The following is a 13,032-nucleotide window of genomic DNA, read 5'->3' as shown; positions in this document are numbered from 1 at the left end:
TAGAGATGGTGTCATTGGAAATTTCCTTCTGTGTGCTAATTTTGGAGCTGCAAATTAAAGATTGACTATGATTTAATGGATTCCTGAGTTCTGAAAGTCAGCTGAATTGACATTAGCCCCATATGTACAGTGACATGGGTCAGCCATTGATTTTACAAATCATTAGAGCTGCCAGTGTATGCTCGGCACTGTGGAGTAAACGCTGAGGATCCAGTGGTAGGCGAAACACGCCTGGTTTCTCCTGGGACAGAGCTTTTATAATAAGGACATCCAATGAGTCTCCAAATCCTTTTCTGTTTTTTTGTGTTTCACTGGTTTAAGACAGTGATGACAGATTTTCATGCATGAGGCTATCCTGGGGTGCTTAAGAGGACTGCCCCTAAAAGCTTCTGAAAATCATGTTTATTTATGGACTTGATAGTTTCATTCTGAGCTCAACATAGTTTCACTTCACCAGGTATCACTAAAATGTTGGTTCTTCTGGATAAATTACTGTTGAACCTTCTCCAAAGCTCTGCTCTTTTTGATTTGCTTTCAAAGTACATTATTTTACTAGAATTGCCCTGCATTTATGAATGTATCACACTGGGTGTTTACTGACTCTCTGCTGGGCACTGCAGGAGCCCCAGAGATGAGTGAGATGGGTACCGCAAAGGCATCTTATTACCTTGGGGGAAGGCAGCAAAACGAGAAGAGAAGAACAACCTACCACCGATGGATACATTGAGTGCATGGGAACTTTTCTTATTTCACTTATTAATCATTGATGTGTTCTTTAGCCGGGGAAATGTCTGATGAGGAAATCAAAAAGAAGACACTAGCTTCAGCCGTAGCCTGTTTAGAAGGGAAGTCACCAGGGGAGAAAGCAGCAATCATACATCAGCACCTTGGGCGTCGAGAAATGACAGATATGATCATTGAGACCATGAAGTCCAACCCAGGTATGCGTTCTAGAACCCTAGACTCTTGTTAGTCCCTTGCTGCCAGTTTTATGCATGTTGTTGGTGAGCCCGTGATTTTGATCTCTAGCATGCTTTTCATCCGTCACTGCCAGTGTACCTTGCATAAGGTTGTCAAGCCAAATATTTCTCCTAAATTCTTGGAATGACAACTCTATTAGCGAGGAGAGCATCTTCCCACTTTAGTCAGGGGCAGGTCCTGAGTGAATCCAGATAAACATGTTGTACATCCCCTGCTCTGCCAGCTCACTCCAGCCAAGAGGAGTGGCCAGGTGTTACATCTCCAGCATGGCAGTGGTCAGAACTGGTAGGTTTGGTTTTCAAACTTAACAGCCCTAATGTTTATCCCACTTAGGAATGCATGATGGAAGACACCGTCTTTTTTTATGGTACTACCAAATATGAAAGACCTCCTTGAGTTTCTGGGGGCGTTAATAAGATTTTGATGGGGCAGAGAGTACTTGCAAGTTGAGATGCCCCCCCCACCCCAAATGCAACTGTTCATTGTCTTAGTTCCTCATGCAGTACATGGCAATTTCTGTCAGTTTTCAGTCTTTTGGCTCCAAGTTTTAATCTAATTAGAATCCTTCCAAATATTTCTTATCTGTTTATAATCTGCTAATTTTTGATTTGTGAAAGATGAGCTAGAAGCTGCCATGGAAGAAAAGAAGTCTTCAGAAGCATCCCTTACTGCATCAAGAAGTAAGGATCAAAGTAAAGAATGCGTAAGCACTGCTCCCGATTCTCCATCCAAACAGCTTCCAGACCAGATCTCATTCTTCAGTGGAAATCCATCGGTTGAAATAGTTCATGGTATTATGCACCTATATAAGACAAAGTAAGAAAACACTTTCTCCTTTTTGTGTTGGTCTATTTTTTGCCTTAGGACAAAGAAAAATCTCTTGCCCTGAAAGGGAATGGATTTTAGCTACTAAAGGATAATACTTTCTTCTATGGTATGTTTGAGAATTCTTAGATGTTTTACATTTACTAAACCTTGTAGATTGGGTCAAATCTTCTTATTAAAGAAAAGTGTGGATGTGCTTGAGAAAATAGCTAGCAAAATATTCCTCGGGAAGGTAGGCTTGAAGATGGCGGGAAATTGAAAGAAATGAAGATAAAAAGGAAAAACTACAGGTGACCCATAACATTGTGGCCTCATGACCCCTCAAAATTTTTACTAAAGAAGCTGCCAGAGAATCAGTTACTGGGTTGCAATGTCATCACCTTGTTTTTTGTTTGTTTTTTTAACCCTTACCTGTGGTCCAAACAAAGCTTACTAGAGGCCAGTGGAATGGGAGCATTTGGCGAGCTAATCTACTAGCCAGGCTGTCAGCTCCTGGGGTAATGAGTAGCTGATCTCTTAAAGACAGTCCTTGTCCTAATTTGCTTGCCAGGGCGCCAGTGGGGAACAGTGAATACACAGTTAGCCATTTTGGATCACAGCTGTTAAAGTGAGTTTACAAATGATCTTTTGGGAGGTTTTTCTTCCCTCCTTTGCAGCTGTTCCAACCAGCAACACTTTATATCTTCAGGTCCATAACCTCATAGTTGAGAATGCTCTTCCTTATTTAGAGCTTTTTTATCTTGTAGATCCTTCAGTGAAAGGCCAGAGTTAAAGTCGCACTTCTGAGTTACCAAATGTCAGGTCGTTTTTCAAAAGCTAATGAGAATAATGCAAAAACAGCAGATTGGCTGAATGCAGATTAATAACCACTAAAGAGTAAACATTTCCATAGTGGGTGTAATGTAGCACATGTCCGGGCTTACCTTAACTGCACTGCAGACGAGCTGAAGCAGAAACCTTTCCCCATGTAGTGTGTATTTTCAGGTAAAATAACGAGCCGTTTATGTTGATTGGTGCAGTATTACAAGTTGTCTTTTTCCCTATTTTGGGGGGCATAAAAGTTGTCTAATTAGTGTTGTCTGAACTAACCATACCTCCTCTATCTAAGACAGTCTAATTATTGTCTTATTAGTAAGATGACTTCCTTAAAAGAAGACGTGAGGCGCAGTGCCATGCTGTGTATCCTCACCGTCCCGGCTACAATGACCAGTCATGACCTTATGAAGTTTGTCGCCCCATTTAATGAAGTAATTGAACAAATGAAAATCATCAGAGACTCTACTCCAAATCAATATATGGTGCTGATAAAGTTTAGTGCACAGGTAAAAGTTAAGATATTAAAAATCTCTTTGCCACAGAAACTATTTTTTTTGAAACTGGTACTAGCTGTGTGTCATTTGTAATGGTTGTGCTTAATATTCTTGCTATGTATTTATGACTATATGGCTGACATTCTAGAAATATTTCTAAAATATTTCTAAGAAATATTCATACCTATAATTTCTTATAAATTCAACTGGGTATGAAATCTAGGTTTGTGTGTGTGTGTGTGTTTATCCAGTAGTAACTATTCTAGTAGAATAAGAGATCCCAAACATCTGAAGTTGACACCAAATTATTTGCCATTATAACCCTGTGCCCATGTGTCTTAAGTTCTCTTTATTTTTTTATGCCTTTTTTTAAGATTTATTTGTTTATTTACGCATGCAAGAGTTGGAGATAGGCCAGAGGTGCGGGGTGGGATGAGAGGATTCACCAGGGACAGAGTGGGGAGCAGACTAGGCGGATCTGAAATGCACTGCTGAGGGGACCAGCGGGGAGACAGGAGAGGTCTGCTGCGCCACGTGGGTCAGCTTCCTGGCCGGGGATCAAACTTGTGCTGCAGTGGCTATTGATTGCTTCATAGTGCTGAGACTTAAACCCTTGCGCCACCAGGGAGACCCAAGTTCTTGTTTTAAAAGGTGTTCTTTGGCACATTTTAGAAAATAATGAAGTACATTTTATTTCTTAAATGTTGGTGACAAGGGCCTCCCTGGTGGCGGCACAGTGGGTCGAGCGCCGCACTGCAAAGCTGTCCGCACGCAGCCTCTGCAGCCCGGGTTCGATTCCCAGCCGGCCAGGGAGATACCCACATGGCTCAGCAGACCTCTCCTGTCTCGCCCGCTGCTCCCCTCAGCAGTGTCTTTGGTCCGTCTGCCTGTTCTGCTCCCTGCTCAGTCTCAGGTGAATTCTCCCACCCTCTGGTGCCTCTGACTGTACCCTAGTTCTTGTATAAATAAATAGATCTTTTAAAAAAAAAATGCTGGTGGGCCTCCCCAGTGGCGCAGCGGTTGAGCATTGGGTTGCGAAGCTGCCCGCAGCCTCTGCAGCGCCGGTTCGATCCCCAGCTGCTCCCTGGCTACCGGAGGAGGGTCCCACATGGCGCGCAGACCTCTCCTGCCGCCCGCTGCTCCCCTCAGCAGTGTACTTCGGTCCTTCTGCCTGCTCTGCTCCCGGCTCTGGCTCTGGTGAATTCTCTCACCCTCCCACGCTTCTGACTGTACCCAGTGCTTGTATGAATAAATAAATAAATCTTTAAAAAAAAAAATGTTGATGACAAGAAGGATTTTATAACATTCCTTGAAGTATTTAGGATGCTTTACTTGGAGTTCTCATTGGAAATCACTGCAATAGAAAATACAGAAAGAATGGTGATATTTCTGGTTTTTAAATGTACTTGTGCATTATAACAGATTCTTTTTGTTCCAGTCACTTCATTTTCCTTGTTACATTAATCTACTCTTTCCATGCATCTCCGTTTTAAAGATGTTAGAAAGATATTCTCTTGGTTTTAGATATTCATCCTTATAAGTACTTGTTTCTGTATGAATATAAAAATAAGGTAAACTTTGGGCATTAGCTAGTTTATTAATGAACTACCCTGTCCATAGGTTTCATTAAATTTTTTAAAATAGCCTGGTTTATTTCGCCACTGGAATTTCACTTGATTTTGAAATGCAACTTTGTCAAAGTTACGTCTTCCTCACCTCATCAATAAACAGCCTTCCTGAATTTGCCCCAGATAAATAATTCAGAGTTGCAGATTGACAGAGAAATAGGTGTGCCTGTGCAGATCATTTCCCGTTGCCTCTGACCGAGCACCGAGATTTGTGGGTGAAAGGGAGCCTGTGACACAAGGCCCACTTGTAAGCTCCTCCTTCCTCATTGCAGAAATCCCCAGGCGACAGCAGCAGCAGCCGCTCATGGGCCAGGGGAGGAAATGAAGAGAAGTGAGAGTCGACTTGCATTTGTACCTGTTGCGTGTGCCACAGAAAGAGAACCCTTAGTGTAGAGGTCTGTGGAACAAGATAGTCAGTTGTTATCTATACTCTACGAAGCGCCGAAGCGCCTCACCATTAAGGGAGGTGTTTAAACGTATGTTTCAACTATGCTGCAGATGTAGATTCCACAAGTTGACTTGGAGAAAGGAAAAGCACTGAAACAGCTGCTTCACTCTTAGGAGGCCTTCCAGAAGCATGGAGGAGCTTTGCAAACAACGGGGAGGTGATACCTTAAATCTTTTAATCTGGTAGCACGTGTGATGATGATATGCAGCCTTTATCAGTTGCTAACCCTATACGGCTCACTGCACAAGTGCTTAACGTGCATCATCTCGTTTAGTCCTTGCTGCAGCACTGAGAGGTAGACAGGTCCTGTGTTAGTCTTGTATAAACAAGGAAGCTGACTGCACAGAGAGGTTACTGATTTGCTCAGGGTTATACAGCAAGAAATTAGTGACTGAGCTGGAATTTGAGTCTGCAGTTTTAGTTCTTTGGTGCATTCTTCTCTTAGTAGGAGTGGAATGAAAGTGTGGGGAAGGGAAGATAATCACTATTTCAGAAGCTGTATAACAGCAATATCTTAGTTAGGGCTTTTCCTGAGCAATTAGGGGCATTCAGCAACTGATGCAGGGAAAGTCACAGAAACCAATTTCAGGGAAAAAATTAATAACATTAGTCTTTTAACATAGTCTAAGATCTAATAACCCATAAAACTTCATTTGTCTAATAAAGCCACAAACTTCTCTGAACAAGTGCTGTCCTTTGTAGTGTGCAGGAAACACTAGTTAAAATTTTCCATTACTCTTAATGGATTTTCTTTGTACTTTTGCACTGTGTCTCCACCTTTGTCTTTTGACCAAGTACAGGTTGCTCAACATAATGGCTATTTTCTGAGACTGTGAAATGGCTTGCTGCATGTTCTTCCCCGTGGGGACAGGACCCTTGACCTTGGTTGGTGTCATGAGTTGTGTTATTTATTGCCAATGCTGGATCTCAGGGCCCAAGGCCCATCTTAGCAGGGATTTTTTATTTTTATTTTTTCTTTGTTTGGAAGATCTGAGGGTGCAGGCTAGAGGTACAGGGGGTGAGAAGATTCACCAGAGACAGAGTGGGGTGCAGAACAGGCGGATCTACTGAAATACACTGCTGAGGGGAGCAGTGGGTGAGACAGAGAGGTCTGCTGCCATATGTGGGTCAGGTTCCTGGCCAGGGATGGAACTCAGTGGCAGCGGTGATAGTGCTGAGACTTAACCCCTAGGCCACCAGCAAGACCCTTAAAGGGATTTAAAAACACCCTCTTGGCATGAGACTTGAAGTTGTTCAGGTATTATTGGGCCCTCACTAGAATCAAGGACTCATAGCTTCCAACTCTTGAGCTCTCTCTAGATGCCAGGCCTCTGTTAAATGCATTAGCTCCTGGAGTCCTCTCAGCAATGCCATGAGGTAGGTGGTATCATTTCATGTTTTCTTGTTAAGGAAACAGGCTCAGATAAGACACTCATCCAGAGTTACACAGCTCCAGTCATAATTCAGACCAAGGCAGCCTGACTCCACAACCTGGGCAGCTAACTTTCTGACTCTTTTCTTTTTCCTACCTGAGAATTTTTATTAAGAATGAACAGACCTCCTCTATATATTTTATAATCTCTTGAATTTCTGTTGGCCTCAGCTTTCTTTATGGTGGGGTGTTATAAAGAGATGTGCTTACAGAATTGTACTGTGGCCTTTAGGAAACTTAATCTTTGAGTAAGGAATTTGTACTTATCAGGACACAGGAAAGCAGGAGGGGTTCCCTTTGGTTAAGACAGATAACCTCTCAATAGAGTGTGTGGGCTTGTTTTCACTTGCGTGCTTGGGATGGCCTAGCAGACCCCTCTGAGAAGTAAAATCACGCTCTCAACACTGTAGCAGTAAAGGGACCTTGATCATAGTGGAATTTTCTTTTTCTGAGTTGATTCTAAGAACAATAAAATCAAAAGACTAGGGAAAAAGAAAATCTGGTTTCTTTAAATGTGGAGCTCTGTACAATGCAGACATTTGAAATAAAAGAGCTGTTTTTTTCTGTTTCTTGCAGTTAGCTTTTGTCCTGTGCATTTCATTGGTGGGTCGAAGTCAGAACCCTGTGCATTTTGTTCTCTGCTCCCATCCTGGTGTGTGGCACAGTGCCTGGCACATGCTAGGTGCTCAGTGCAGATTTGAAGGAGTAAAGCTACATTTCCAGGACCGAGATTTCTTTTTTTTTTTTTTTAAAGATTTGTTTATTTATGCATACAAGGTTTGGGGTACAGGCCAGAAGTGCAAGGGGTGAGAGGATTCACCAGAGACAGAGTGGGGAGCAAAACTGGCAGACTGGGGCCTCCCTGGTGGTACAGGGGGTTAGAGCATCGCTCTGTGAAGCAATCCACAGCCTTCGCAGCATGAGTTCGATACCTGGCTGGCCAGGGAGCAACCCGCGTGGCGAGGCAGGCATCTCCTGTCTCGTTCACTGCTCCCTACAGCATTGTATTTCAGTCTGCCTGTTCTGTTCCCCACTCTGTCTCTGGTGAATTCTCATCTCCGCAACTCTGGCCTGCACCCCACCTCCCGTGTGCATAAATAAATAAATCTTAAAAAAAAAAAAAAAAAACTGGGCCTCCCCTGGTGGCGCAGCGGTTGAGCGCTGGGCTGCGAAGCTGCCCGCGGCCTCTGCAGCGCCGGTTCGATCCCTGGCCACCGGCGAGGGTCCCACATGGCGCACAGACCTCTCCTGCCGCCCACTGCTCCCCTCAGCAGTGTACTTTGTCACTCTGCCTGTTCTGCTCTCCACTCTGGCTCTGGTGAATTCTCTCACCCTCCTGCGCTTCTGACTGTACCCAGAATAAAATAAATAAATAATAAATAAATAAATAAACAAAACTGGCAGACTGACTGAAATACACTGCTGAGGGGAGCAGTGGGCGAGACAGGAAAGGTCTGCTGTGCCATGTGGGTAGCTCCCTGGCTGGGGATCGAACTCATGCTACAGTGGCTGGCGATAGCGTCCCAGTGCTGTAATTAACCCCTTGTGCCACTGGGAGGCCCATGACCGAGATTTTAAAGATGAGATCAGTGTGTACAGAGTATGTCTCTGGTGTAGATAAACAGCCACCCCCTTCATCCCCCAAGGAACAGTCTATCTGACACTGCTGGTTTGTCCCAAGCCCAGTGACACATACCCTGTCCCTCTGAGGAGGTCCCGGGAGGAGTCTGCCTTTCCTCAGCAGGTGCCCTTGCAGCTGGCTCTGGGTGCTTGAGGCCCTGAAGAGCTGACCGGCAGTCACTCCCCTCATACACAAGTCCATTTGCTGCGTGCTGCTTGCTCACCAAAAGCGTTTCAAGAAAAGCCACTGCTCCTGAGGAAGGGGACAGCCATTTTAGGTTGCCGCTCTTAGTGTTGTACTGAAGGGAAGGATTACCCGAGAGTGGGTGTTTAACGTGTAGATGTTCAGATGCCCTGCACCCACCTAACACGGGTGGTTTCCTGAAGGAAAGCCCCTCCCCTTCCAAAAAATGCAACTGTTTAGAGTTGATCACCCTTCCTCAGCTGCCAAGCTCACTTGATCCTGTTAAGAAAGCATAAATAATCAGGAATCCACACTTGGATGACATCATTGGCATGAAATTGAAAGCTGAAAAGCTTACAGTGGCTGTTAAGATCCAGTGCCCTGTGAGGTGGGCAGCAGAGCTGGTTTTGCCTGGTGCGGACCTAAATCTCTGCCTGGAGGTTGGTGGTGCGGCATTTCTGCTTGCAGCACCCCCTCCTCCTGCGAGCAGCTCGTCTACACTGTAGAGCCAGAGCTCCCAGCTGCCTGTGTTTGGACTAACGCCCGAGAGGGAATAAAATCCAGACCAGCCTTGGCCTCCTGCTGCCTCTAAAACGTACCGAGTTTAAAAACTGGATTCTTATCTTTGCTCCTTTCTGCTAAGGCTAGACTTGGGGTCTGAGGAACCTGTGTCCGTGTTCACTTGTGCCTTTTGCGGCTGTAACTGCAAGGGACTCTTCCCCTCATCCGACCTGTCTTCTCCAAGGGAGGGAGACGATTCATATTTCAACGGCTAGCTCATCTTGGGCCTCTTGATCTTGGCCAAGAGTTTTAACTTTCGATTTATAAACCAGTTTCTTTAAAACCTCCTGATGGGAAACTTAGCTGTGGTATATGGTTATCTGGTTAATTGATAAGAGGGACTTGACTTTTCACTCCATCCCAGATCCACTGGTCCTTTATTTTTTTCTAACACAGATGCTAACATATTTTAAAAAGAGCTCTTTCATAACAATTGCCAGCTAGGGTTTGGCTCCAAGCTTTGCAAAAATAAATGCTTATTTTCAGTCGCTGTAAAAGTGCTGACAAGAGGGGGAAAACCTGATATCAAGGGAAACGTTGACCATCGCAGGTTGAGTATTAAAATTCTCCAAGTTGTCAACTTACTGCACTTGCACAGTTCCTGCCAGCGCATGTGCAACTGTCACAGGCCTGGAAATAGCCCGGTGAGGACACTGACCCGCAGAGTCCCACTAGCCTTGAACCTGCTCAGTAGATGTTACTTTTGGCTGTTGCTTTCTCTCCTAAGTATAAGTTTTAAAAGCTGATGAAAGGAATACTTGAAGCACTGCACCGTGAACATAAAGCAGGTTTCATCCCCCTTAACTTTCCCTTTTCCCTCTTGGTGGCTCTAGGCCGACGCGGACAGTTTCTACATGGCCTGCAACGGCCGCCAGTTCAACTCCATAGAAGATGACGTTTGCCAGCTGGTCTATGTGGAAAGGGCTGAGGTACTGAAATCTGAAGATGTAAGTGTGAATATAATTCCTCCATTTGATGTGACTGTATCGGGTGCACCAAGTTAAGAGATCTGTGGAAATGTCCAGAATTGGTTGATGGGGGGTTGCTGGGGGAGAACAGAGATGTGGGGGAGTGACTGCTAATGACTGGGAGGTCTCCTCTGGGGCTGATTGATGAGAAGTGTGCCAGGGTTGGTAGTGGTGAGAGTTGCACACCTTTGTGAATGTTCAGGAAACCACTCCATTGGGCACACTCTAGAATGGCGAATTTTATATACTCTGAATTTTATCTCTCTTTTTAGAACTTGTTTTTCCCACCCCCTGTCTCCCAGCACCAAAAAATGATACCTTTTTTGAAATTGAGTGCTCATGTGTTCCAGGTCAATAAAAAAAATTGCCTGGAGCTTAAAAGAAGTGTTTTTGTTTTAAATATTCACCCTAGTCCCCATCCCAGTTCTCGGTTCTGTTTTGAGAGCAATTTGTAACTGCTCTGATCTGTTGCTGCCCTCGGTGGGAGTCTTTCCTGCAGTATGTGCTCATTTGAATCGCTTTAGAAAGTAGTGGATTCAACTCTCTTAGAGTGTTAATATTTCCTTTCTTTTAAAGTTGATTCAAAGGTCTTTTACCTTAAAAGCAGTTTGATGGAAATAAATTCCAATTAGTTTGTTCCTATCATTAGATTTATCTAAACAAACATTATTATGTGATAAAATCAAGCTTCCTTCCTGCAAGGGGCTGTGCAGGGCCTCAGTTTTAAAGATTATTTTCTCTAAATGAACATGGTGTCTTGAGCCATTTCTAGAGTAATATGATTTTTCTCTGTTTTACTCAAGTACATGCCCCCCAAACCTTCCCTAAATTATTCCTGCTCATTTCACAGCAGACAGGGTTCAAGGCACAGTGCTGTCTTGGGGGGTCCCTTTCTTGAACAGCTGGAGCCCTATTTCACCCTCTGTGATAGTTTACTGTGCTTTACTTTCACAACACTTAATGACTGTTGATAATTATAATTTAAAAATCTTTTAATTTTTGTCTTTCGACTAGATTCTAAATGCTGGGAGACAGGCTGACTTCTTTGGGGGGTGGGGTCTTACTGAATCTATTTTTACTCACCATTGTTCCACATCTAGAACAGTGTCTGGCACACACAGTAGGGACTCCGTTTGTATGTGTTTGGTGAATAAATAAATCACTGCTGTCGATACTCCCATCATTTTTTAAAAGATTTCATTTATTTATTTATTTTTGCATAGGTGTAGGCCAGAGGTGCTAGGCAGGGGGAGGATTCACCAGAGACAGAGTGGGAACAGAACAGGCAGATTGACTGAAATACAGTGCTGAGGACAGCAGCAGGTGAGACAGGAGAGGTCTGCTGCGCCATATGTGGGTCAGCTCCCTGGCCATGGATCAAACTTAGGCCTTAGTGGTGACAATGCTGAGACTTAACCCCAAGGCTGCCAGGGAGGCCCAATACTCCCATCATTTAGTAGAAGGTGCAGAGTTTTAATTTACTCTGGAGAAATCACTCAGGTCCCTGTCCTGTTCGTTTCTCTTCTAGTTGCAGACACTTAGCTCTAGGAGCGCAGGGATATCTTAGATTCTCTGGTAAGGTTTGGTAGCCATCTGCCTTCCTAGCTTTTCAGCCCCACGACGGCGGGAATCTTGGCTTGTCCACCCCGGTGACCCCAAGCCCAGCACAATGCTGGGACGGTAGGAGGTGCTCTATCGGTATTTGTCGCATGAATGAAAATCTCAGTGGTGTAAACTGTTTGCACAGAGCAATAATGTCAAGAGCCTTTTGTTCAAAAGGCAGCAGGAAAACTATTGTTTTAAAACATGTATGTTAGAACTGGTGGATGAAGAGGGACTTATGTGAAATGTTTCCCTGCAGGGCGCCAGCCTCCCGGTGATGGACCTGACCGAGCTCCCCAAGTGCACGGTATGTCTGGAGCGCATGGATGAGTCTGTGAATGGCATCCTCACCACGTTGTGCAACCACAGCTTCCACAGCCAGTGTCTGCAGCGCTGGGACGACACGACGTGAGTGCGGGGAGCTCCCCTCCTGTCAGAGCCCCACGCTTCCTCTTCCCAGGGTTAAAAATAATCACCACCCATAAACACCCACTCCAAGTATTTGACTTTGTAAACCAGAACAGCACAAAAGTAAAGTGGTCCCATGGAAGGGCTGCCTCTTTCTTCTTCCCTTTGCTTAGTCACGTGGGACTCAGCATTCTTGGACCACATCATTTTAGGATGCAGATCCTTAGCCTTAGTCCACATGAGTTGTTCTTTCCGTCCCTGAGCCGGAGAACCAGAGAAGGACGAAGAGCTCTGAGGCTCTTACACTGAAGTGGATAGGTCTGCAGTCGTCAGTCACCTGTGCTTGGGGGCTGCCATTTTTCATCTTGGTGCCAATGAGCCTCAACTATAAACCTACTTTTTATTTTTACTCAGTGGACACAAATGTTCATAACTAGTATTTAGTGTTACTTTGTCTTAAATATGATAGAAAAGGGTTAATGGATTTTTTTTTAAGATTTATTTATTTTGTTAAAGATTTATTTATTTATTTATGCATACAAGAGCTGGGGAACAGGCCAGAGGCACGAGGGGTGAGAGGATTCACTGAGACAGAGGGGGGAACAGAACAGGCAGACTGACTGAAATACACTGCTGAGGGGAGCGGCGGGTGAGTAGGAGAGGTCTGCTGCACCATGTGGTTTGCTCCCTGACTGGCCGGTAATCGAAGTTGTGCTGCAGTGGCTGTGGATAGCTTCATAGGTTGCGTCTTAACCCTTGCACCACCAGGGAGGCCCCTAAAGATCTGGGGTTCAGGCAAGAGGCACAGGAGGGTGAGAGGATTCACCAGAGACAGAGCGGAGAACAGAACAGGCAGATGGACCGAAGACACTGCTGAGGGGAATAGCGGGCGCGACAGGATAGGTCTGCCACGCCTGCCATGTGGGACTCTCTCTGGCGGGCCAGGAATCGAACCTGCGCTGCAGAGGCTACGGACAGCTTCACAGCACTGCGCTCAACCTGCTGCGCCACTGGGGAGGCCTATTAATGGATTTTTTATTATCATTTTTTCAGGTTTATTAATGT

General features: G+C 44.8%; 1 protein-coding gene across 2 annotated transcripts in view; it reads left to right on the top strand.

The window, feature by feature from the left end:
* BRAP (BRCA1 associated protein) overlaps positions 1-13,032 on the top strand; it is a gene marked incomplete at both ends in the record, with an annotated part of 28,030 nt that overhangs the window by 954 nt on the left and 14,044 nt on the right. Inside the window, 5 exons of one of the 2 annotated variants that reach the window (XM_084254312.1) lie at positions 780-941; positions 1,608-1,797; positions 2,939-3,128; positions 9,823-9,936; positions 11,819-11,967. In XM_084254312.1, coding sequence (XP_084110438.1) covers positions 780-941; positions 1,608-1,797; positions 2,939-3,128; positions 9,823-9,936; positions 11,819-11,967 — 805 coding nt within the window. Of the gene's footprint in view, positions 1-779; positions 942-1,598; positions 1,798-2,938; positions 3,129-9,822; positions 9,937-11,818; positions 11,968-13,032 lie in introns of both variants that reach the window. The other variant, XM_084254311.1, reaches the window with a different exon arrangement.

The sequence above is a fragment of the Talpa europaea genome (genome assembly GCF_964194135.1).
Source record: "Talpa europaea genome assembly, chromosome: 14".
Taxonomy (NCBI): domain Eukaryota; kingdom Metazoa; phylum Chordata; class Mammalia; order Eulipotyphla; family Talpidae; genus Talpa; species Talpa europaea.
Note: the sequence above shows the minus strand (reverse complement) of the source record. Positions and strands in the feature narration are given on the sequence as shown.